The sequence below is a fragment of the Epinephelus lanceolatus genome, chromosome 12 (genome assembly GCF_041903045.1).
Source record: "Epinephelus lanceolatus isolate andai-2023 chromosome 12, ASM4190304v1, whole genome shotgun sequence".
Taxonomy (NCBI): domain Eukaryota; kingdom Metazoa; phylum Chordata; class Actinopteri; order Perciformes; family Serranidae; genus Epinephelus; species Epinephelus lanceolatus.
The window spans coordinates 34,628,866-34,655,725 of record NC_135745.1 but is presented as its reverse complement, the minus strand read 5'-3'; the positions used below and the strand labels follow the sequence as shown (position 1 = coordinate 34,655,725).

General features: G+C 40.4%; 1 protein-coding gene across 6 annotated transcripts in view; it reads left to right on the top strand.

Annotated features, from left to right (window-relative positions):
* Positions 1–26,860, top strand: part of tnr (tenascin R (restrictin, janusin)) — a 274,847-nt gene that overhangs the window by 185,561 nt on the left and 62,426 nt on the right. For 4 of the 6 annotated variants that reach the window (XM_033638023.2, XM_078173333.1, XM_078173332.1 and 1 more), the window contains exons 13-22: positions 4,573–4,751; positions 5,105–5,195; positions 5,737–5,837; positions 9,008–9,110; positions 9,890–9,979; positions 13,407–13,540; positions 13,704–13,833; positions 18,052–18,318; positions 22,601–22,720; positions 23,083–23,226. In XM_033638023.2, the coding sequence (XP_033493914.2) occupies positions 4,573–4,751; positions 5,105–5,195; positions 5,737–5,837; positions 9,008–9,110; positions 9,890–9,979; positions 13,407–13,540; positions 13,704–13,833; positions 18,052–18,318; positions 22,601–22,720; positions 23,083–23,226 (1,359 nt within the window). The remainder of the gene's footprint in view (positions 1–4,572; positions 4,752–5,104; positions 5,196–5,736; positions 5,838–9,007; positions 9,111–9,889; positions 9,980–13,406; positions 13,541–13,703; positions 13,834–18,051; positions 18,319–22,600; positions 22,721–23,082; positions 23,227–26,860) is intronic. The other 2 variants (XM_033638024.2, XM_033638026.2) reach the window with 2 other exon arrangements.

Here is a 26,860-nt window from a genome sequence, read left to right as displayed (position 1 = left end):
CTCAGCAACTGTCTTCCTCAGGATGTTTTCTGGGACGAGACCCAAGGGGCCAATTTCTAATACATCAAGGATTGGAGTGGACCTGCAATATGTCAAGTCTGAGTCTGAGACTTATTTAGATCTCAAAAGCTTTAAAAAGACTTGCATACGGTCCTTTGTCGCTCAGTGTGTGAAATATGTCATTTACATAAGAACCCCCTGGGGCCATCAATAGAGAGTAATTATGCTATCACAGCATTGTATAGTGCTTTCAGTTTAAACCGTGTAAACTAAACATTGTGTCACCTGCTTTTGTGGTTGGTTCCTCAACGTTTAATGATATGTATCACCTTTTTCAAGCTTATTTGGATAACTCAAAAATCTTATAAAAACTTCATTTAAGTTGGAGCGTTGTAGAAGAAATCATTAAGAAAAGTGTTGGTTTAGGGACGAAAACCTCCTGCAATTTCCCAGACATCTGTTAAAGCAACAGATGCCACACCATAATTTTTGTGGAAAGATGTAATTGATAGATTAATGAACCCGAGTGATAATTATCACATTATCTAACACTCCATTACCTTAACTAAAATTCACAATGAGACTAAAATTGAGAATGTGCAGAGTGAATGCTTAATGAATCCTTCTTGTATTATCCACCCTTTTCTGACACTTATCCGGGGCCAAGTTATGGTGGAAGCAGGCTAAGAAAGGTAGTCCAGACATCCGTCTCCACAGCAACATTTTTCAGTTCCTCCTGGGGGATCGAGAGGCGTTTCCAAGCCTGATGAGATATATAATTTCTCCAGCATGTTGTGGGCCTACCTTGGAATCTCCTACTAATTAGACATGCACAGAAAAACTCAAAAGGAATGCACCCAGCTTCTTGTTCAGATGCCCAAAACCACATCAGTATGGCACCTTTGGACATGACAGATCAGTGACTCTATTCCAAGCTCCCTACAGACGTCTGAGCTTTTCAGGGTGATCCCAGCCACCTTGCAGAGGAACATCATTTTGGCTGCTTGTATCTGCACTACTGACTGTTTCAGTCACTACCTAGAGCTCATGATGACCATAGGCGAGGGCTGAAATGTAAACCAGCTGGTAAATTGAAAGCTTTGGCTGCTCTAACTCATGACCAAGAACCCGAGACAGTTAACTCCTTTACGTTGGGGAGCAACTTCCTCCCAGTGTGGATGTAGCAATTCACTTGGAGGTGCTGACTTTCATCCTGTCAGCTTCAAATCCTACTGCAAAGCACCCCAGTGTGTGCTGAACGTCATTGTCTGATGGATCCAATAGAACAACATCATCTGCAAAGAACAGAGAAGCAATTTTGAGGTTTCCTCCTTTCAGCTGTGCCTTGACATCCTGTTTATTAAAATCACAAACAGAATTGGAGACAAGGGATAATCCTGACAGAGACCGAAAACTACTGACAATGTGTTTGACTTTCTACTGTGAATACGGACACAGATGTCTAAGGACCGAATGGCTCCTAGCAACGGCCCCGGTACCGCGTACTTTCCCCGTGTCCCCCACAAAAGTACATAAACACATGTAGACTCGATGAGCAAATTGAACGCTTAGTGGACAAGGTCTTCAGCCTGACGTTCCCATTTCACCCTTGCTACATGTATGGTTTTACCATATCTGTCTGGCATTCTCCTGTGCCATCTGAGAGCTCTGCTCCTCCTTTTCACTCGAGTGTCTGAGACATACAACTGCAGATCTACCATGAAGTTGATAATCGATTTGGCCTATAGTGTTCTGGAACAAGGTACACTCATCAATCACCCTTTGCTCAAACATGATAGGTACTAATTACATGATCCAGAGTGTATGGTCTAAAGTTCATAGCCAAGGTGCACCCGTATGTGGATCTTACTCTCTGTATAATGCGCCCTTTACATAGCAGGAAAAAAACTGCACAATTCTGACTTACTGACCAGGTGTTTGTTGGTCAGTGGCGTAATCGCTTTCGACTGCCTCAAAATTGCAAAGTGCCAACAATGTGCTTTACCACACCTTGTTTGAAGACCTACATGGGCACACAGATGGGCACAAGTATGTGGGTGCTGGCCATTAAAATGTCAGCTGCATCGCTCTGAAACTAGCCATGACTCTTATGCTGCACTGTGTGCCGCTTTGTGTCGGGTGTAAGATAGGGCCCACTGTTTGTTTTGGTTAATCCATGACCACAGATTAGGCACACCTCTGATAATCACCGCCTTATCAAGGCGCAAAGGGTTGTGTGTAGTTGTGACCCTGGGAGCTGTGTTGTTCTGAAATGGGTTTTCCTCATCACATGCAATGTGTTTTCAGCTCTTCACACCGAATAAGTGTTGTTTTCCAGCAATCAGCACGGTGAGACTTTAATCATGGCTTATGTTTTACACCTTGCACAGATAAAGCCTATTGTCTCAGCGTGTGTCAGGTATGATAAGCTTTACATGCTTGGCTGGCAGAGAACAGCTTTTTTTTTTGCTGATAACCAATCCAGATCTACACCTGCATAAGCTTGAAGCTGCAAGGCTTAACATGAACTTTCATGGTTTCATTTTAAGTTTTCTATTTTAGCTTCTCTGTGAATACTGACTGAAATGTGTCCAAACCAAAAGTTGGTACTAAATGTCTGGTCAGACTTGTTTACTTATTCTTTTGATTTTGTTTAATTCATTCATAGTTTGGCTAAGACTGTATTTTATTTGGCCAAGTTATTGTATAGCTGCTTGTGGAAAGACAACATTCAACATTTGAGAGTGAAAAAAACAGGTTTTTGAAGGCATATATGTTTAAATTTGTCAAACTTTGAAACAGTGTTTGATTAAGCTAGTAGTTGATTTAGTAGTTGATTTATAGAAACAATTGGTTTCAATAATCCCTTGAGCTTTCAAGTCATTTTATTTCAGGATGCCAAAATTGCTTAACATTGCCAAATATTCTTCAGTTCCAGCTTTTCACATGGGAAGGTTTGCTTTTTATCTAGTGTCATGATTACCAACCTGGGAACCCCTCCAATGAGTCACAGTATAAATGTGGATTGACAAGATGCTTTACTGGATAGCTCTGCTTCACAAAATTGAATTGTTATCACAGCAATTCTTTCTCACTGTCTTGTTTAGTATCAGATAGTTTAACATCTTTTGGCCTCAAAAATGTATTTAAATACGGGGTCAAAACTTGTAATTTGTAGACTTCTAACACTTGAGGTAAAGTATAGACCCCTTTAGGGCTGATGTCACAATGATGTCATTTTGTTAGCTGGGGACAAAACACGACTTGCCACTACAGGGCTGTAGGCTCTGTAGGAATCTTAAAATGTCACTGGTTATTAGGAGCCAGAATGGAAGGAGTCATGGCGCAAAAGTTACATTTTATTGCATGTCAGCTGCCACTGCCCAAACAAAGTCAACCAAAACAAAGACAACTATGGTTAAATGTGATAGGAGGAAAGGACTGGACGGAGGCAATCAGGTTAGGGAAAAAGTATTTACTGTTTTTGGGATGAATAACATTATGTGTATTAAGGGTTATCATGTCCACCTAATCAGACACTGGGGAGGTAATGCTAACTTTTTGGCGCATTAGCTAACGTTAGCTTTGATAGCAAACCAACTGGAGGAAACCTTTCAAGTGTCATCCTCCTTTTTAAGACTGGCATAGCAATAAACCACAAAGCCGGCCATCCCACTTTCAGCAGTCCTGTCAGTCATCCATCCACTGAGTGAGAACATACGGGTCAGCCAGTCTGGTCAGTGTTTACTAATTCAAGTGACACTCACTTGACATGGTGTGTTCATTAATTCAATCTAAAGCTCTGAACTAAAATGAGAGTGCTGCTGATCAAAAAATTGAGCATTATATTTCCATTTAAATTAACAAACGGCTAAGTTAATCACACATTCATTCCGCTCGGCACTCTGCTGCTCCGTCTCCCCAGACAGAATGCCCAGAGTGCACTCTGCCACTCCCAGAGTGTGGTGCTCTGGATAACCAGACGGTACATTCAGACACCGCTCCGAATTTACAAATTGTCCAGTCTGTGCCAGAGTGCGTTCCAGCACTCAGAGTGAGTCTTTCTGAATGCACCACTCACATCATCTTCCTCCATTGTCTAAAACAAGCCAAGAGAACTTCTCTAGCACTAGCTAATGTCTGAGGAGAATTGTTTCGCTAGCTGAGCCCCACCCACCAAAAAACATCATACTGTTTACTAACAGTAAAAGGGTTGATAAGCTGAAGAAAACAAGCAGTTTAATTACATCATGTTGGGCTTAGGAAATATCTCTCTCTATATTTATAATATATTTTCTTAAATTTTATCGCCCAAAGAATTAATTGAGATAATCATCCACAAACTTTTCTGAAAATGGAATTTATTGTAAGCTGCATCCAACTTAAGAGGACAATTATCAAAAAAAAAGGTTGGTATCCAACACAAAATCTTGTGTTGAATTGAAAATAGAAATGTCAAACAACCCTAGACCAAGTAAGAAAATGCAGCAACAGATGTCAAGGTTGACAAACAGACTACACATAGCAACAGGACACTCAGTAATTCTTCTTCTCTCTTTCTTTGTTTTGCAGTGATTGATGGCCCCACTCAGCTGATCGTGCGGGATGTGTCAGACACTGTAGCGTTTGTAGAATGGACACCACCCAAAGCAAAGATTGATCAGATTGTGTTACGGTACGGCCTGGTGGGAGGAGAGGGTCCACGGACCACCTTCCGCCTTCAGCCCACACTCAGCCAGTACTCCCTGCAGGTGAGTGGTGGGCCATGTGTGTGCAATTCATCATGTTGAGGTGTCACAGATCGGATCATACACACACACATTACGTGCACTCACCTGACATCTGGGGACAGAAAAGCCAGTCCTCACAACTTAAACCGTTTATATTTGGGTGGAGAGTGTGCTGTGAGGTTTTTACATTGTACTCACGAGTACAGTGTTAGTTACATGTATGTGTGTGTGTACACTTGTCATGTTTGTTAAATCATCTAATCGCAGAGTCTGCCTGCTGTCTGTATCTGGAGATTAAACAAAAACAAACAAAAAATCCATGCAAAGAGATTAAACAGACTAAACTGTCCCTGTCTTTTTTTCCCGTTCCACAGGTTCTGCGTCCTGGCTCTCGCTATGAGGTATCTGTGAGCGGAGTGAGAAAAGGAAATGAGAGCGGATCTATTTCCACTGAATTTACTACCGGTGAGGTCTGACAGCAAGCAGATGTGGTGATAGTGGTGTGTGTGATCCTGTGCCTGCCTCTGAGGATCGTACAGTTGATGACATATGGCCTAATGTAAAACATACTGTTTATCTATATTGGATATGGTAGTGAGCATCTGTTCAAAGTCATTTTTGCTCTTTTTTGTGCAGCAGGAAGTATTATTTGTTGAAGCATTATCCTAATTTGTTTTAAGTGGAAACAAGTGAACTCCATCAAAATGACATTATGTTCAGCTTCATCTAAAGTAAAATGTATGCATATGATATCAGAGTAATTCAAGGTTGCTTAAATGAAGTGAAATCTGCATAGAATTGCTAATAGAATATAAATTATTCTAAATAAACACATGTAGCCACTGATGTTAATGTTTAGTAAATTATATCATCATACATGCAGATTAACTATAGAAGTTAACAGCTGGACACAAACTGTTTATCTGTGTCTAATGATGTTTAAAGGGCTGTTGTTTGCCTGTTCACAATCCCTGAGAATTGGTCTCAGTGTCCCCAACATTGTCAGCTTTATCGTTCTTCTCAGAGATCGATGCCCCTAAGAACCTGCGGCTGCTGTCCAAGACATCCACCACCCTGGAGCTGGAGTGGGATAACAGTGAGGCTGAGGTAATTACTCTCACTGGTGAAAAGTAACTCAGTACATTTACTCAAGTTTTGTACGTTTCCTGGTACTTGGAGGGACTTGTGCCTTACGTTATTATTACAAATGTATTTATTTTATTCTGTTTGTACTCCATGAAGATTTTCAATTAGTTTGCAGATTAAGATTTCACATTGAAAACATATGAAGAGCATACAAAATATTATGCACTGTAATAGAAGAAACCACCCAACAGATTATAAACTAGCTAAAAAGGATCAGTACTTCTAATCCAATGATATATATATTGATTATATAGATAAAATAATCTGGACAGGCTAAAAAAAGAGGAATTTTATTTTGTAGCAGTTTGTTGAATACACTACTGCACTTTTACTTAAAGGGTTATTGCACCCAAAAATGAAAATTCAGCCATTATCTACTCACCCATATGCCGATGGAGGCTCAGGTGAAGTTTTAAGGCCCGAACATACTCGGGCAGAACGTACGCGAGGAATGTCCGCAGTCATTTGGGCTTCCATAGTCGAGCGCGCTTCCGCGTTGTAGTTTCCTGTAAAAATGTGCGTGAAAAATCCCCGCGATGTGAAAAATACATGCCAAGCAGTCACTGGTGCGCGGAGCGGAGTCCGCGCGGTTGTAAAATCTGAGCTTTGCGCGCACAGGGCTCGCAGGCGCGTACGTTCCGCCCGAGTATGTTCGGGCCTTTAGAGTCCTCACAACACTTGCGGAGATCCAAGGGGAGAGGGGGTAGCAACACAACTCCACCTAATGGAGACTTATGGAGCCCCAGATTGAAACATCCAAAAACACATAATTGAAACCACAAAATATCTCCATACTGCTCATCCGTAGTGATCCAAGTGTCCTGAAGCCCCGGCATAAAAAGTTGTTTGGAAAAACATCATTTGAACTCTGTTTTTAGCCTCATTGTAACCTGCAGCTCTAACTGCCTCTCTGTGCACCGCGGGGCCCATGTCTCACGGTCTCGCAAGTGTGGTGAGGACTCTAAAACTTCACCTGAGCCTCTATCGGCATATGGGTGAGTAGATAATGGGTGAATTTTCATTTTTGGGTGCACTATCCCTTTAATGTTCAAGTTGGGTTTGTTTTAACGTGGACCCTATTTTCCTGTTTTTGTGTCTAAGTAACTAATGGAGACAAAACAGGCTGCAATGTAACCGTTCAGGGCATGTTCACACTATAAATTTACATCCACTATAAGTGCTTGTTTTTGTCACTGACAGGCTCAGATTAATATTTTTTAAGAGTAAGATCCTTTCTGTTTTTTTTTTTCTTTTTGTTTTTCAAAATATACAAAGCACACAATCACAATTTGACAGTACATAAACTCCAATTTTACATTGTGAACGCTGCAGAAATAGATTAACAGACAATAAAATAAATTGGCACTTAACAATGCAAATTAAAATTTAACTAATAAAATTAAGTACTACATGACAAAAATGTTGGGGAGAATAATGAGTGAGGGGGGTGGTTGAGAGAGAGGGTAGTCTTATTCTCAGTTGCATGCTTTGCTTTACACGTAGACATTCATTCAAACATATGGGGGAGGAGATTCTCCATTTAGTTAATAAAAGGTTGTCATATTTTATAGAAAGAGTGTATCTTATTCTTTAGTTATTTTTTCTAGAGGTATGCAACTGTTCACGTCTGAGAGCCACAATCTATTGCTCTACATTTTTGGTAATAGCTAATAGGATTTCTACATGCTAAATGGAATAGCCATAATAATATGTCTGATATTAGAATATGAGATCATTTTTGTTTAACCAGAAACGGCCCGAAATTGCTATTGCCAAATCCATCGGACTCCATTTAAATAAACAGTAATTTCAGCGTGTATAGAACCAGCATATTCATGGGTTAATCAACCAATGGTGAATGTTGGAACAGTGGAAAGACAAATCTAGACAGTTTCTGTGAGTTTTATTTTCTGTCAGCTTTGAATGAAGTGTGTTTTATAATGATGAAAGAAGTTTTTAGTCGAATTGAGGCTGGTTGGTTTGGCGATGGTGATTTTAGGGTAGGTTCCTGTTAAACAATAAGGATCATACTCTTCACCATAAAGGTCCGTCTCTGTCGGGATCCTTTCCATAATGATGTCAGACACTTAGAATAACAATCTGAGCCTGTCAGTGGCAAACATGCACTTTTTGTGATGTAAATTGACGTAGCGGACATGCTCTTAGAGGATAAACTGCACTCGTTCCCCCACTGCCGGCTGCAGCACTATCACTCAACGCTGCACCAGTTTCAAAAACTGTTCTTCCTTTGACACAAAAATAGCTTGAAAAATACTGAACTTACCCGTTAAGTCGATTTTTACTGCAGGACATTTACTTGAAATGGAACACATTTATAGTCTGATATATATATATGTTAGGTTATTTTCCTTCAGTGAAAATTCTGAATACTTCTTCCACCACTGGAGGCTATTCATGTTGAAACTTTGGATACAAGAGTCTCCTCCTGTGAAAACTTTTGTTTTTTATCTTTTACATATTCGTATATTTCATTTTAATAAGTGTAGTGGGCTATCCTGAAACACTTCATAGTTTCCACAGGATCTCAGCACAACCTTTAGGTGCCCCTTAAAAACACAGAGAATATTATGATTACATGCTTTTGTAAAAATAACAAGTAATTTGCCCATAATCCCTCGACCCTCTCCACCCTCCCTCAACCTTTCTTGCATACTTAACCTAGAGCAGCAAGTTTCTATTCCTCCAATTTTCCTTAACTCCGTCTTGTTGAATGGAGCGCTTTATCATCAGCTCGGTAAATGCCAATACCGAGAATGTAGCAAACACATTTACTGGGTTCAAGTGGTCACTAAATGTTTTACTCCGTATGAAAATGTAGTAAATCTTCTTGTTTCACTCAGTAGTCACAGTGATATTTCCAGGGCTCACTAACTATACAACCAGACTCATGAAGCTAGTCTGTCTTGATGCCTGTTAAGCACTAAAATTAATTCATCCTCATGATTCTGCACAGTGTTGGCAAAGAGACAAATATTGTACTGGGCTAATGGAAAATACACCATTTATACTATGAAGCAATTTAAAGCTGTTAGCCTGGTATTTCCTTCATTTTGTTAAAAATGTTTCCCTCAGTTTGGTGTAAACGTTTAAACATATATTTTTAAATGTAGGTGGATGGCTACCAGGTGGTGTACAGCACTTTAGCAGGAGACCAGTATGATAAAGTGATTGTGCCACGCAACGAGGGAGCCACCACAAAGACCTCTCTCACAGGTAAGTGAGGAGGAGTGTTTAATTCATTCATTTGTTGTATAGTCAGTTTTTATTGAATTATTTACCATAAACATTCGTAGAGTTCCTTTTCCCCAGCTCAGTGTTTTTTCCTTATGCCGTCAGTATTATCGCAGTGCATCGAATGTGTACTGAAGAAGCTGGGAAGTGCCTGTGTGTTGTACATGGCAGGATTATCTCCACAGCTAACACCGGGCTGACGGGGCTACTGATTGTATCTGTAGAAATGCTTGTTGTCCTGCGGGCGTATTGAAAGGCTGTCAGGAAGGAGGGGTCAGCTGGGATGTTGTTTTTTTTTCTGAAAGGCCACAGTGCTGCAAAGGGCACGGCCGGCATAAGAATAGAAGCAAAAGGTCCCTGTGTTATTCTGTTGGGCCACTGCAATCAATGCTGCCTCCACCCTCATCCCCTCTCTGTGACTCTCATTTTCTCTCTGTCACTCTCTCTCGCTTATTTCCATTCCTCATCATCTCATTTCTGTAGCTTGAGAAACTCATTGTGGACGCAATGAATTGATTTGAAACTGATCAATTATGCTGGGGGAAAAAAAAAAATCAGCGTTCTTCAGAAATCATACTGCTGTTCATGTAAATGTGCCTCATCACCGATGTAGTGCTAATTGGGCTGTTATGAAAAACTTCATCTAATCGACAGGCACTCACTGCGAGGAGTGTGTGAAGCAAACGCGTCCATGTGATGTTTCTTCTTGCTGTGCTGTGCATTAAATTAGTAACCAGTGTTGTTTCGACTTTGTGCCTCAGACCTGCTTCCAGGCACGGAGTATGGCATTGGCATTTCTGCCATGAAAGGAAGCAACCAGAGCACACCAGCAACAATGAACGCCAGGACAGGTGAGTGAATTACTGCTTATATTCCACTGATGCATGTGATGCCAGTCATACACTAGAACACTTTGAACTGATTTTGAGAAGACTTTTTAAAGACTAAATCTGATGCCCTCTGACATCTAAAGACAATGTCAGATTCTGCAGAGACTGTGGATCTTGCAGGGTCACAGTTTGCACGATTACAACTATTAATTCCCATCCTTCTTCTGGTGGAAAATACTACGCCAAACTCCCTTTAAAAAAAAGGCCATAGGAACAGTCTCTTACATGTCCTCAAAAACACATAACACCAGAAATAAATGGCTGCATTTTCTACAGCGGTGGTTCCCAACTGGTGGGTCGCAGTCCAAAAGTGGGTCGTGGATCCATTCTGAATGGACCACCAGTGAATCGCAAACGTATCAAGTTTGTAAAAATACAAACTTTATTTTGAAGTAGAGTGACTTTCAGGCACAGAGCTTTTATTTTGAAGTGTGGTTTACTGCTGTAGAGTGAATGACTAACAGACAGCTACTTGACACAGACAGCAAACTACCTCGACAACATGGCCAAATCACAAGTGTGACGATGAATGTATTAAACTGTGTGGACCTTGAACTACTAAGGATTTCAGTATCAATATAATCTATGAAAATAAACTTAACAAATCAGATTTCTCGCCTCAACTCGCCACCGACCTCTGTTGGTAAGTTGCACTATATTGTGTGAGGGGATCGGAATGAGAGGCGAACAATTTCAAAAATTAATATTTTCCATTAAAATGAGTGCCGGTTGGTGGATCAGATACACGCTGAATTTAACACAGACTCTTGTTCACTCCACAGCTCCTCCAGTTTCTCCTTTTCAATAGTCCAAAAGAAACAAGACTTCTTCACGTTCTTGCATCTCCCCAGAATCCCCCCTCCATGTTTACTGGCTACCCGGTTTGCGGCTTATTGTTTGGTGCTGGAGAGAGTACATCAATTCTTCACTATTAGCATGCGCTAAGGCTGAAAACACATTAAACAGTCTTTTTCTGGTCTCTTGGTTCAAACAAAATTGAATAACTGATAGTTGGGGCTGAGTTTTATGACCACCTTACACCAGACGATCGAGATCACGGAGCGCACACCAACTGAGGTAAAACTCTCAGGATTTTTATGCCGGCATGTGTGTGAGAGTGTCTTCACTTAGAAGTTGTTTGATATAAGACCAGCATAAGACACGCTTAGTAAATCAGAGCAGTGTTGTATTAGAATTCTCGGCTTTACAGCAGGCTGGTTTGCCTGTTTTTTATTATCCATGTAATTCTTAGTGTGTGCTGTGGGTCAGCACTCCTGTTCCAGTCATTAAAAGCCATTTTAGTGAGGTTAAACAAATCAGATTCAGGCAAGACTTCAGCCATTTTAAGCAGGTGTTTTATATTACCAGCTGGGGTCAAAGTTCCCATTACAGCATTTTTAAAGCTGTAACAATGCATAACATTAATTGCTAATGGCCGTCTCTTTACCTACTCCATCAGCTATTTGAATTTTTATTGTGTTTTGAGCTGTTATGGCGGAAAGACAGAAAGGATCCCATTTAACCTTTGGTGTGAAATGTTTGCACTGAGGTGCTTTGCTAATCTTTCCCATCACGTTGACTCAAGCAGATCTTTCCTCCTGTCGCAATCATTTTAATGGTGGAAGGTATTTTGCACTTTGCAAAATTATGCCTCCATTTGCTTTACGAAGAAGCACTTTCTACCCCACTATTTTGTGCACTCTCTTTGAACTTTGGAAATGCACCACAGCTATCACATCTTTCTCAAATAGCTTTAAATAATATGACAACACCTCCTGGCACACAACAGTGCTCATGTTACTATAAGTATGAGTCTCTGAGAGCTGAAAGCATCGTTTCCATTAACGGTGGCTTCAGTTGAACTTCTTTCTGTCTTACTTTTTCAAAAAAAAAAAAATCTATTTGACAAGGAGCTCCAAAAACATTGAGGGTTCAGGCAAACAGTGCAGTCAAGGATTGAATGAGAATGATGCAGTGGGCAAGATGGGTTGTCACTGCAGGAAAGAAAAGGACAAAAATAAGAACATAACTAATACAAAAAGATTAAATACAGAGTATGACATTATTATGTCAAAAACTGTGTCATCTGCCTTTATTGCCTCTTTTCATTTTCTGTAACATACTTTTATTTAATGTTTAATTTTTATCTTTTTTTTTTTTTGGGCAGAATACAACAATTTAAAACACAATAGTATGAGACAAAATACTGTAGCAACAGACAGAAAACCTCCTACAACATAACATTTGATTATAACTTCAGTAGTCAACAAAGAAATTGCGTTCAGTTACATTTAGCATTGTGTCATTTCCGCAAGTAAAAACATTTTGGGGTAGCTGACCAAATCAAGATCAAAATGAATGTAAAAAATAATAAATAAAGAAATACATTAAGGCATAATTTGAGCTGTAAAATTTAACTTTAAAAAGCATCTTCTTTCTAAAAGATAGTTTATCTGCAATTTTAAAAATGTGCACATACAAAAAACTGGATGTTAAAGTACTTTATTATGTGAATTAATTCTTTTCACACACATAAAAATGTCTTGAGTGACAGGTGCACGTAGCAAAAATGAACCATTAAGGTAAATATTAAAAGGTAATGTCCCGTTCACTGCCTACACTTAACTCAGTGATAGGATATTTGTCATGGATGAGTAGGAGGGTCCTTGAAATGTCACATAATAGCTTAAATTGTCACCCGTAAAGCCTGCTGGTGTACACACACTCAGGTGGGTAAATGACACTGCTAATTTGCTCATGCATATGAAAGACACAGTTCGCGACTTTAATAAAAATATGTTTTTGTCGTATTTACAGAAATTGTCTCTATATTAATAGAGGACTAAATGAGCCAGATAATGAGCCAAAAAAAATCATATTCCTCTGCGGTTTCATAGTGCCTCTAATGGCTTTACTGCATGTGAACAAAGACAACCAATCAGAGCCGAGGAGACTCTAACGCAGCTGTCATGTCAGCCACTGCTCTTGAACTGTGGTCAAACTGTCAAACTAGGCAAAACACTTCAGCTAAAACAGACTACCTTTCTCATTTTACAGTACACTAAAATATGTTTCTGAAAACATTTGAGATGAGAAATAGACAATGCAGCCCTGCCTAGATTGACAGTTTGACCACAGTTCATGAGTAGTGATTGACATGATCAACAGCTGCGTTAGAGACTCCTCAGCACTGATGGTTGTTTTCCAAAAGGAGCAGTAGACGCGGAGGAGCAATATGATTTAATAACAGATAATCCATCTCATGTTCTTCTGTGTGGATGTAGTGACAGCTTCAGCAAATATAACAAAAAGTTATTTTTGTATTTTCCATTTCTGCTGAAGACATTTAAGAGACTGTGTCACTGAAATCTTGTCTCCTCTGTATCAGGTCTGGATGTGCCCATGGATCTAACTGTAACGGCCTCTACAGACAACACCATCACTCTGGTGTGGGGCGTGGTCCAGGGCCCCATTGACCATTACAAGGTCACCTACACTTCCTCCTCTGGCGTCAGTACTGAGGTAAGGAACTGAACACATGAACACTGACAGATAAAATGCAGCACATGTAAAAAGCAGGTGCATACTACGCACAGAAGGACCAACAAGGCTATGACCTTTTATTATCAAGTAGTCTCAAAGAAATCCTATTCAGTTTGTGCTTACCTGCATCTTCCTTTTCTAGCTGACGGTGCCTAAAGATGTGACCACCACGACTCTGGTCGACCTTGAGCCTGGGACTGAGTACACAATCACTGTGGCAGCAAGAAGAGGACGACAGCAGAGCACTGCAGCTACTATAGATGCCTTCACAGGTAGAGAGAATAGTAAAGTTTTATATACTAGAACAGGTGAAAGGTGTTATTTTTGTGCCCCATTATCGTCTCCCTTGTCTTTGTCTTTGCTACAGTTGGATTTAAACTTTGGTATCAAGGTCGCAGCACAGTATCACTTGAATCCACTCTATTATCAGACAGCGCTAAGATAAATTCACTTCACCGTGTTTTCTCTGTTCAGATAAAGACATGAAAAAACAGCCTATTATTGCACAAAGCTATAACAGTTTTAACAACAGTGTTGCGTAATGAAGTTGAACGGGGAATATAATGAACCAAAGTGTGGCAGCAGGTAAGGTGAGTCTCACGAAAATAAAATAGAGAACCTTAAAATACTTTGAGGAAGCAATTAGTGGAGGTAAATTATTCACGTCAGCTAATGAGCTTGTTACAAGTGTTCCCTAATTGCCCCTCTGTTTTGCATCCGAATGTATTTATGTCTCCTTTTCTTCTGATTTCTTTTCAACACCCGTTCTCTAAGTTCCTGTCATTCTTGTTACCGTCAGCACACACCGCTCTTCCTCTTTCTCAGCTCGATGTTTCAATCACAACAAAGTTCTCTTTTCTGCAGACTCGTCGTGTGTATCCATCGAACTATATGTGGGATTGCCTGTCAGTCTACTCAGAACTATTGGTTCTTGTTCGTGATTTTCAGTCGCACAAAGGGTGGTGTCAGAATGATGGGCACACGCTTACCTGCTGTCAGATTTGTCATTCTTTCCTTCACCTGTCTCGTCATCATCATCATCGTCTCTCTGCTTCTTCACTGTGACCGCCGTGGCAGTTGTCATCATCACCGCATTCATCATCTTTTGTTATCTGTGGCTTTTTTAAGTAACACCACTCTAACCATCTGGAGAGGAGAGATGAGAGAATGATAAAATGACAGATGAAGAGAATCAGAGGAAAAATAATTAATTACCTGTCATCTACTCGTCCTCTGTTCACTTGGCCATATTGGCAACATCTGTCTACCTGCGCTCAGGTGAACTCATCATAGGGGGGGAAAAACATGGTGAAAGTTTGATCTTGAACTTTGATTAAATGTATATATTCCAGACTGCCTTTGGAACACTATTGGTTTGTCTCTTTGTCACTGAATATGAACTAGTTATCTTCAAACCTTTCGTTATTTAACACTGCAGTTGTGTTTTTACACTCAGACAGCACTAGAGGATTATTCATTTATAGTGTTTGTTAGTGTGTATCTACTTTTATTGGATTCATGTATTTATTAATTCGTTCATTTATTCATGTTATTTTCCAAGGTTTTTAAAGGGACAGTTCACCCCAAAATCAAAATACTTATTTTTTTTCTTACCCTCTACCAGTCTGTCTTCCCTCGTATGTAATGGAACTAGACAGCACTCTGCTTGTGGTGCTCAAAGCATCAAAAAGAGGAGGAAAAAAAAGAAAAATTGAATAACACAACAGCAAAGCCTTCCAGAAATCATGACCGGGTTACTCAAAATAATCCACAGACCTTGTTGGCAGCACCTGCCAGCTGTATTATCGTGCAGAAGGAAGCTTGCATTATTTCATGGACGAGAGGCTCTTGATAGTGTGAGATGTAAACATTAATGCCGTCCTCCTCTGCTGAGCTGCAATGTTACCTAGCCCAGGGGTGCTAGGTGAGCTAGCAGATGCAGTAGATGCACGCTTTCTTCTGCGCAGTGAAACGGTTGGTGGTTGTAGTTAGGTAAAAAGAAAATAGTTCCTACATGAAACTGCTTACAAAAAGGCCTGCAGATTATCTCGAGTAACCGGGTCATGATTTCGCTGTCCCTTTAATATATGTTGATATGTTTGTTAACAGCAGCAAGATTGAAAACCCTTCCATAAGGAAAAATGCACTTTATTTTCATAAGTTCTTCACTAGTGAACAGTTTAGGGCTTCGTCACATCCTATCAGTGGTTTCACTTTTGGAAGAAGCCAAGATATCCTGTACCTTTAGTCCCTAGTATGGAGTAAGCTCCGAAAAAGCTTGTCCCTGCATTTCTAACCAGTTGCAAGTTTGTTTGTTTTTTGTTTGTTTGTTTTATCCTTCTTGCCAAGTAAATGCTCTTTTTAAAAAAAACAAACAAACAAACAAAAAAAAAAACGCTTTTATGCCCCCAGTTTATGATGCAGCTTTGGGTTGTAAATTTGAAGCCCACAAGCCCAAAGTGAGATAACTGCGATAACATCATCAGGTTTTTGTTTTTTTTTAGACTGCTCATACAGACCCAAGAAGACGTTGTACAGTTTTTTTTCACAGTCAGAGTCACACTTCTCATAATTAGTATTCTGACCTTTATCTGTAGAAGTTCATTAACATCTTCTGTTCTCTGTCTGTATGTGTGCCATGAAATCCAAAATATCATTAAGACCTACAAAAGATCACTCACCAAGTTGTCATCACACATCACCTTCACTGCCTCCGCACAGTCATTGTCGCTGCATTTTACTTGCTTTTTAACCATTTCTAATAGGGGCTGTCGGTCTGTAATTAATCACCCAGTTTGCTGTAATTTATCGCTTTCTATTCTTAAGACTGACTCTTATAATATGGGATATTTAAATGTAAAATGAAACAAGGAGTCTATTTAAATTAAAGTGCTATTGTTTAATAGCATCCTTAAAGCTGTGAACACAGATTCTCTCCTGTTTCACTCACAGTCAGTGCAAACGATGTCAGACTTCATTCTTTATCACTGAAGTGCGCTTTGATGCCCAAGTAGTTATCATTATGGACAAAAGTCCAATAATCCCCTGTAAGAATGACATCTTTTGCCTACTGAAGCATGTTCAATTGCTGCACCCTCTAGCCTTCAAATAAATTGTGTCGTCTTAACATGATGGTTCCTTTCAAGGGTAGATAATAAGCGGTGTCTGCCGATGCAATTCAAATGTTTCCCAGTCCATCGTCTTCAAGTGTGTTAATTGGGTAGCAGTTTTATGCTACCCATTTAGCCAAAGCATTACTTGCCTTCTCAATTAGAGGTTTCGATATTTGCCCAGAGATAAATTACTTCTGTGGTAATTAAATTTGACTTTGCAAACCTTTGTGTTTTGTTTCCCCTCAAAGATCCAACTTCTACCACCTAAAATTAAGTTATTGTCTTTATCCACTTCAGCCAGGATGCAAATTAATCACAAAAAATTCATATGTTGGGATGCCCAGTAGGTCAGTAGTTAGGGTGGGCATCCCATGTACAAAGGCAGCGCCCATGCCGCGGCAGCTGTTTGCTGCATGTCATCTTTACTCTCTCTCTCCCCTTCATGCTAAATCTGTCCTGTTAAATAAAGGCAAAGGCCCCCCAAAAACTACTGCGTTTATTTTGACAGCATTATTATCTAACTCTACAAAACACGTCTCTGTCATCTCGATCAACGGCATTTTCATCATAACTACCACCAGCATGGCCATTGCATAACACTGATGCTCCTTCTTGTGCAGTGTTTAATCCACAATCAACCACTGAAGCAACACCATGAGGAGTTCTGACATTTTGAGGTTTGCATGAGTGTTTCCTTGTGTTATTTATGTATGTAGGACACACAATAAAAGAGAAGAACATAAATGCAAACCAGTGTAATAAACATCCAGGTTTCAAATGATGATTGATCAGACAGAAGACTCCACAGTTTAGTCTGGATGAATCAGAAAAGGAGAAGTCAAAGTTACTGCATCTTCCCTGCTATTTATACACCCACACATGGCTAATTAAATTCAAATCATCTTGCATTTGTTGCTGTGTCAGCTGCTGTGCTGGTTCATATTCATTACATCATCTCCCGTCCAGGTCATATATTTTGACAACAGCATCTGCTACCATCATCATCATCTCTCCATTTTCTTCCTGTGAACAGTCCCATCACATCTTCATCTTTTATGGCGGATAATCTCATTAGTTTCTCTTTTTTTATGACCAATTAAATCATCACTTACACATGATTGTGGTCTGCTCTGACTCTCACCTGCCCCATCAAGATTACACCCAAGGCGAATTTTCTCAACTGTATTATAAACGATCTTTTACATCATCCAGGACTGCTTCCATCCATCACCGCATTGCTTGTCTGTCATCTCCATAATGACGACAGCTGTTTTCTTTCCTTTTTTTTCCCCCTTCATCGCTGTTTCCTGCTCGTGGCCGGATTTTTACCTGTCCTTGAAAACTCTCGGTTGACCTTTTAAACCCCCGTTTCTCCAGGAATCAGGCCCGTAACCCACCTCTACTTGTCAGAGGTGACTTCAGACTCAGTGTCGGTGGCGTGGAGCGCCCCAGCACCGCCTGCTGACCTCTTCATCCTGAGCTACAGCTCTGCAGATGGGACCGACACCTCTAAGGTGACGCTGGACGGCTCCAAGACGAGGTCACTGGTTCAGGGGCTGCTGCCGTCCACTCAGTACACCGTCAGTCTAATCACAATACAGGGGGATGTTACCTCTGAGCCCATTACAGCATCACTCACTACAGGTGAGCTGCTCAATTTCATGGATGAGTGGTATCAAAGGTAGCTCAGGGATGACACGAGGATAGATGAACATGAGCAGCATTGTAAAAGTTTATGGCTCTGTCTGAGATCTGTTTTATTAGTATCCTGACCTCATACTGTTTTCTACGCTGTTTTCTGTGCACGCATGAGTTTTTCTGTACCTATGAACTGAAGGAATACTCCACCCCCAAATGACCATTTATATTGCTCACCATGTGTAACTTGAAGAAGAAGAAGATGAATTTGTGAACAAAACTTTGCTTGTACGTCTCCATGGTGAATGAAAAATCTTGATGAATTTAAGTGAAAAGGGTCCATGTTAACAACATCAAAACTATATCAAAACATTTATATTCAAACTCTCACACAACTCAAGCAGTACAATCAAAGTTTCATTCAGTCATTCCTATGATCAGTAATTTGTGCCCTTCATGACGGAGAACTGAACTAAAAGTGACACTTAATCGGTATCTTTTTAAAGGCAGACTCCATTGACATAAACAGTAATTGTACCTCACAGAACATGGGAGCTGCAGGTCTACTGCTGCCTCGATTAGTAGTTTGTTTGTGTTATTGTGGGTCTTCGCTGGATCTGAGGTAAAGTTGAAAATACAAAAGTCACACAAGAACACAAACAGATGGTAGAGCGGCAGATCAGCATCTCCAGTGTTCTGTGAGGTAAAATTACTCTTTCTGAATGGGGTCTGGCTTTGAGGAGAACATATATTCACTTTGAATTCAGTTCCCAGTTGGAAAGGGCTGCCTGTTTGAGTGGTACTGAACATACAACTGGATAAATGAGACTTGGATTATACTGCATAAGTTGTGTGAGAGTTTGTAAACTGATGTTTTGATATAGCTTTGCTTTTGTTAAACATTGACCCCTCTTCCATATGTACGACAGAAAATAATGTACTGGAACATCTCCCAATTTGATAATGTATACCTTTGTTACACATACCTTTTTCACAATGTAAAATAGTTAAAGAAAACTTTACAGGGTACAGGCCTTAAGTCCTTCTCATTCCTCCCATGAGGGTGGTGGTGTGTCTTCCTCAAGCTCAGGTCCTCTACCAGAGGCCTGGGAGTTTGAGGGTTCTGCGCAGTAGCTTAGCTGTTCTTAGGACTACACTGTTCTGGACAGGGACTTCAGATGTTGTACCTGCAATCTGCTGGGGCCATTCTCCCAGTTTGGGGGTCACAGCCCCCAGTGCTCCGATTACCACTGGCACCACTGTTGCCTTTACTCCCCACATCTTTTCTAGCTCCTCTTTCAGCCCTTGGTATTTTTCCAGCTTCTCATGTTCGGTCTTCTTCTGTTGTTTGTCGATCAAGACGATGCCTGATTGGTTAGCCATCACCAGTTTGTTAGTCTGTATCTGGAATATCCAGATTGGTTGTCTGTTTGCAATTAACCCATTAATAAAAAATTGAAAAACATGGGCCCCTTTTACTTCAATTCATCAATAATTTTCTCCGTTCTTGGATTCTTCATCCACCAGAGGCATGCGAGAAGAATGTTTAATCACAAATTCAGTGTAACATGGGGTGAGTAATTGATAGATATAAATGATCATTTGATTGGGGTAAGTATAGGGTTGCAAATGACAGTTATTTATATTATTAAGCCCTCAGCAGATTGATTCGTTTTTTGGTCTATACAATGTCAGAAAATAGTGAAAGAAATACATAATTTCCTAAAGCCCAATGACACCCACGTTACTATCACAGAACGCAACAAACCCCCAACTTCAGAAGCTGTAACTACGTAATGTTTGACATTTATTTCTTGCAAGACAAATTCAAGAATCATCATCTGTATTTTGGTTGATCAACTAACCAATTGATTGACTGTTTGAGCTGTAATCATGTTGATCACATTTACGAGTCGCTGCACTGTTCTCTTTGGGCTTTGTTGAGATAGTTGGAACTAAACTGGAATGTGTCTGAATCCCATTTAGGATTTAAGGAGGAAAAACTGAGGTTGGGAATAAGAACTGAAGGGAGTGCGAAAGGAAAGGCTAGAAAAGTCATTGTAAGAAATGGAAATACAAAGTGATTTTAAATTAAATATGTATTTGCAAAACTGCTGTTTTAGCATTTCATTTGCACAGAACCCACAGCAGAATGAGTTTTGTAATTAGAGATCTGCCTTGGAGGCTTTTTCCTTTCTATTCCTTTGCCAGAACTGGAGACACAGCACCGAAAATACAAGCTTGTTTTATTTTCCATTGATATCAGATGACTGGGGTTTGCCACATGGATGAAATTTGAGTCAACAGCCAGCGTGTATAATGATCCAATGCAGTATAATGTTTATTCTGAACTCATACGCAATGGCGTGTTCAAGAAATTGCTGACAAATGGTTCTTTAATACAGACAAGGACGAAGACAGGAAGAGCAAGAGGACAGGTGCAATGTATGGGCTCACATTGTTACTTTAAAGAGAAGAAGTCTGCTCCTGCTTTGCACTGTTTTTAGATTTTTGACTTTATTCTTTGGCTTTTATTCTTCCTTTTATCTTATCTCCTTGGTTATTCAGAGTTTCTCAATCATTTATCCACGTCTTTTGATTAAAATGTTTTTCCTCCAACTGCGCCACAATGACCCCTCACACCTTTCTCTCTCTCCGTTAATATATTATACAGTATCACCCTGTAATTTTTCCACTAATTGGCTTTTTGTCAGAAGGAGCTCTCAGAAACATTTCTTTTGATTACGAGTGTGCTATTCACATCTGGGAAGAGAGTTACTGAGAAGAGGATCAGTGGAATAACCCGTCTGAGAGAGAGACAGTGGACAAGACAGGAAAGCAAGTTAGGACACAAGGAAAATCATCAAAAGGGAAGAGAAGAGAGGACTGTGGACAAATGGAAAAAAGATGAAAGTCAGCATTGAACAATAGAGATATTAACTTTGCATCAGTGCCAGAGACACCTGCATGCTGTCATCTGATCACAGTGCCAGTTTCATGTAATACCTTGGCAGCTTCGAGCACTCTCTTTCTCTCTCTCTACATTCACCCACACATGATGATAAGCAGATTTTTAGGGTGAAATTGTACGGGGATTTTGAGACAGATGTACAGTATGTCTTGCACCTGTCTTTAGACTGTAGGTAATGCTTTGATCTCGCATGTCTGAATAGGAGCGCTGATGAGAGACTGCACTCTGGCTTTCCTTGTGTAATTAGATGTGCTTTTAGCGTTACATTTTCTGCATCTGAAATGTTGTGTGGTCCTGTTTTAACCACAGTTATAGCAGGTGGTTTGTTATTTACCAGACTTTGATATTGACTCTGCCGCTATGGTCAGTTCAAACAGTGCTTTAATGTTGCTCAGCCTGAGGGCCCCATTCGTTTATTAGTTTACACGGTGCAAATTGAATTGTGATCTTCCAGGGGGATCCAGTCAATAGCAGTGTATCTCTGTCAGAACTATTTCCAGAGCAACATAATGACTAAGATATGCATGCATGAATAATCACAACATATAAAAATGCTACCACTGTATGTCATACAAGTTGAATTTAAATGAGCTTAAGGCCAGGAGTTATAAATTGCCCGCTCTGCTTGTGAATACAAGCCATTATTCTTTTCAAAGAGGAAATGGAAGCAGCTGGCTTACAAGCACTGCCTGTTTCGCCTCTTGTCCAAACAGAGAGATGGAAGTGATCGCTTAATCTCCTCCTGCTCTGTTTTTTTTTTTTTTTTTCTCTGTCTTTTTCATTCCCCCTCTCTAACTTTCTTTATCCCTCGGTCTCTTGCTCTAGCAGCTAAGGACCTGTCATCAGTTTAATTGTTTGCTCACCTTGTTTTCGCCATAACCTTTTCCACAGCGGCTCGATAGTCTCAGGAGACACATAAAACAAAGTGTCAGCAGGGGGGTAAATCTCCTCTGCTCAGGCTCAATGCTAATGCTGCCCATTGTGTTCTTTAATCTGGACGCAGCTAGATTTCTCCTGTAAAATCTTTTGATGTTTATTTGTTTTTTGAAAAGGCCTGTGCTTCTGCAGACCAAGGACAGGTCTGTTTATGTAAGTATAATGAAGAGGAGATTAAAAATGGACAAAACAAGTATTACTGAATTACTTTACTTTTTACAAGGACACTTATTCTTTTTGATTTTTATGTAAATTCCTGCACTTGCTTGGTAACATACCACATAATGCTCCTGTCGTACCTCTGGGAGCAGCATAAACTCTTTTTGCTCTCCACTGTGGAACATTTTGATCCTATACTAACACCCATCGTCTCCCTTCTAGGCATGGACCCACCAAAAGAGATGACGGTGTCAGATGTGACTGAAGACGCAGTGACTATCTCTTGGATCAAACCACTGGCTCCATTTGAATACTACAAGCTGTCCTACCAGTCAGCCAGAGGTAGCATATTCTTTACATCCTCCAACGCCTGTCTTCATTGCATTATGATAACATGGTGTTCAATATATCAGCGTACACGCCAGCACGCTGTGATTTCATGTTACAGTTAAATGAACATGGCATTTGTTGCAGCAGGTCTCTCTGATGTAAGATATTCTGTAGCAGGCAACCCTGTTACACACACTGTTCTACCTAATTAATTGATAACATTTTATCAGTGAAATTTAATTAAATTTTTAATTAAAATTCCGCATTGATTAAATATTTACTCTGCGATGCAAAACGCACAGCAGCTGACTAAGCTGTATACCTGGCCAAGTGTGAGGTCAGAGTGACGGCAACTGTTCTGATGTCTCCTGCAGGTCGGGTGGACAGCGTGGTGATTGACAGCGATGTGACCAACTACACCTTATCCAGCCTGTTTCCTGCTACGGAATACGAGATCAGCCTCAACGCAGTGAGAGGGAGTCAGGAGAGCAAAGTGGTCAGCACCTCCGTCTTCACAGGTAGGAAATGATAAGGACACGTTATTAGGATCATATAGAATAGAAGAGATCAGCAATGCAACCAACCAAACAAACTGCTGATGCATTAGAATGATAATCAGAATTGCCAATTTTGTTGTACTTGTTCATGTTCAGGTGGGGAAGTTATATTGTTTTGCCTTAACCAATCAGTAGCGAGTGATTACTCCACTTTTTAGTCAACATGAAAGCTTCAGCAGCAGTTAACTTTTAAGATTTTTGTTTTTCATTTAGGCGGAATTAGTGTCAGTTTGAGGGTTAGCACAGTATTTCTATAACCCCGTGTCTAGACTGCAAACGTCATGTCAGCGTAGCACTCGCGTGACAAGTGTTCACATGACATTAGACTCATTCAAGCCCTGCCTGTACAGAATTGATCACTGCAGTGTACATTGCATGCCGGTACAATTCGTGTCAGCTTGATATCGACCTGCTCTGATGTCAGGCATATGTGGATTACGATAACCTCACAGGATCGAGGCGGCAGCAGGCTTTTAGAGCCAGGAGCTGCAGTTGCTCTTTACTGATTGCAAGACCTGAGGCACAATGGGGAACGCCTAGCTCTACCCTGACGTAAAAGCTGATTGGTTTAGATGTCGACTGACATTATGACCTTTTATATAAACCTCTCATTTTTGTTGAATTGAAGATTTTATTTTTTGTCTCATTTGAAGGTTTACTCTGTTCACAGAATACATGTTGGCTGATGGTGAGAGACTTAATACATTCATATCACAGATCATAAACTGAACAGAACTGAACTGAGTCTATTGTTAATTAACATTGTACTGTTTTATTATTGAGGTAATGAGCAACCTAGTAAGTTGTCGTTCGGGGGATGTGAGGATTCTTAAAATAACATCTGCACAGATGTGAAGCCCTGACAATATCTGACTGATGCTCAATGAAAGCTGTTGTCTTGTATTTATTTCCTTTGTGTTTGACTATTAATGTTTTCAATTTATTCATGTAGTTTGAGGGTGACAGGTCTGCTCAGCTGATTTGCAGCAAACTGACACGATGCTGACTTACATGAGAATTCATGTAGAATGGACAGAAATTACCGATCGCCTGTGTAGCATTTTAATAGGCTACTCAGTCATAATTAAAACAACTGGGGACTGTGAACAAACTGATAGATGGGGCTGATAACACTGTAATAAATCGGAATCAGATCTAACAGGATGTGAGTATTCCTCTGACGTTATGTACAGACTGGAGGCAGCTGGAAACTGTCCAACTTGACCACAGCTTTTTGTCATCGCACTCTGTTGCTGCTTCCTGATCTCGTCAGCTTTCCTGGAGAGGCGCAGTTCATCTCAAACCAGCCAAATGAATCAACTTTTGTATCAGTCCCGTCTGGTCCAAGTGTTTTAAAGCGTCGAGCAGCAAAGGAGCAGCTCAACTTTCTGTGCAGTGTGCAGGACAAGGATAGGACGAAAAATATTTAAAGAATACTTTATTTGTATACCACTTTTCAAAATGCTCTAGACATTAAGATAAGAGACTACACAATACAGAATCAAACAGCAATAAAAGAGAAAACATGCCATCAGACACAATGAAATCAGATAACAAGGTCCAATAATAAGAAAAGTAAAGATAAAATGAAAAATTGAAAATTGAAATTACAAAATAATGATAAACATTTCACAGGGAGTAAATTGTAGTTGGGTTTTATTAGGCTTGAAGTGGGAATAAATGCTTCAGGTCACGGTGTGTGCCTGTAAGATGCAGCTGAGATGCAAGCCTCGACGGAGCCAGTGCAGACAGCTGCATGGATTAAAAAGAAAGCGTAACTGTTGCGTGAGACGTGCGTGTGAAAAATGTGTAGCCCTTTCTTTGTCTTTCACACTTGTCGCCATTTTTCTGTTGCTGTTTGTCATGAGTGAGTGAACTGCTGAACAAATCAGAGATGTGGTGGATGATTTTAGAGGTCAGGACTGAGCTGCGTCTGCACAAGGCAGTGACAGAAAAACAAAATTCTGTCTCAGATCTCTTCTTGGGCCCTTTGTCAGTCACACAGCGACGGATGTGTGTGTTATGTTGGCAGTCGGACGGCTGGGGAGGCTGTCTGCTTCTTGGCTTTTTGGGTTTCATTGTTTGTTATAACCATGTTGACTGCAGACAGAGAGGTGTTTCTGTTATTGATATAAATGGGGTGGACAAAATAATAGAAACATGTTGAACCAACCCCTAATAATATTCATGAAGGTCAGATTTATTGCAGGACTATTGTATGTTTGAGTTTTAGCTAGGTGTCTCTACTAAAGTGGCATCTGAGTGCATACTGCCTGACTAAGCACTGAGATTTACTTTCGATGTGCTTTCCTAATGTTCTGATCTTGCACAATAGGAAATCCCATTGCATTAAAACCACATTCCTCACTCCTTTGACTACAACTCTTTGATAAACGACATGCTGTACGGGAGGGGGTGCGGCGCGGGGACAAAATGTTTGCCATGTAAACTGAATGAAGAATTCCCCTTCTCTCTGCGAGACTCTCAGACCAATTGTTCTTCCCACAACAATAACAGCTGTGCGTTGGGAGTTATGTGCTAAAAAGAGCAACACACACACTCGCACGAATACAGACGTCAGGCAAAATCTAAGAGTGCAGCTGACATTGCAGGAGGTGCAATCTTTTACTGCTGCAATAGATGAGACTGTCCACTCCATGACCCAGTAATTGGTAACCTACTCTCAGCTCCATCTCACTCTCCTCTATCTCTCCGCTTACCTTCCTTTCTTATCTCTTTATACTTTTGCCTTACTTCTACTCTCATGTATTGTTACACCTCTCCTTCTCTCTTAGTATCCTTCTCTCCTCTGTCCTCCATCTTTCTTTCCATTTCCTCTCTGCTTCATCCTTTCCCCTCTTTAGTCTTCTCTCTCTGTGTCTCTCCCACCTGTTTCTTCCCAATTCGTCATTATAAGTGAGAACACTTTCAGACTCTTAACGTACACTCGTACACACACATGCATGTAAATATGGGACACCCTTCTTCCACTAACCTAAGATTAACACACTCTCCCAGTGCTGTACGCATAATCTTCAGTGTGTGAGAGGAGAGAGCTAAGGAGAGCCCAGGATAGGAGAGAAAAGAGGAGTGCAGGAGGTGTGTTTGCATACCAATGAGACCTGATTCACCAGGAGCCGCCAGGTTCAAGAGCGAGAAAAAAAAAAAAAAAGAAGAAGAAGCTAAAAGACTCTCTTTCTGTCACTTTTTCTTCTGTCTTGCTCTTCCCCTCCAATTCTTTATCATCAGCTTCCTTTTTAACAATCCCAGTGTACTTACAATGAGCAAAGCCGTCGGGGCTGTAATAGCCTGAAAAGAACATAACTCCAAAGTCAAGCTTGTTAGAAATGGTAAATAACATTTTCCTCACATTGCACAATGCCCAACCAGGGACTTTTTAATGCCGCTTTCAACAACAATACATAAACAGGGGATTTGGAAGAGTAATCCAGCATTGCCTGGCCAAGTATGTAATGACTTGAATAACGCTGCAATTGCTACTTACTTCACTTCCATAATCAATTATTGTCAAAGGGGATGAAAAAGCAGGGAGCCATATTTCATTTAGCTAACACAGCAGGTGCTACTAATCTAA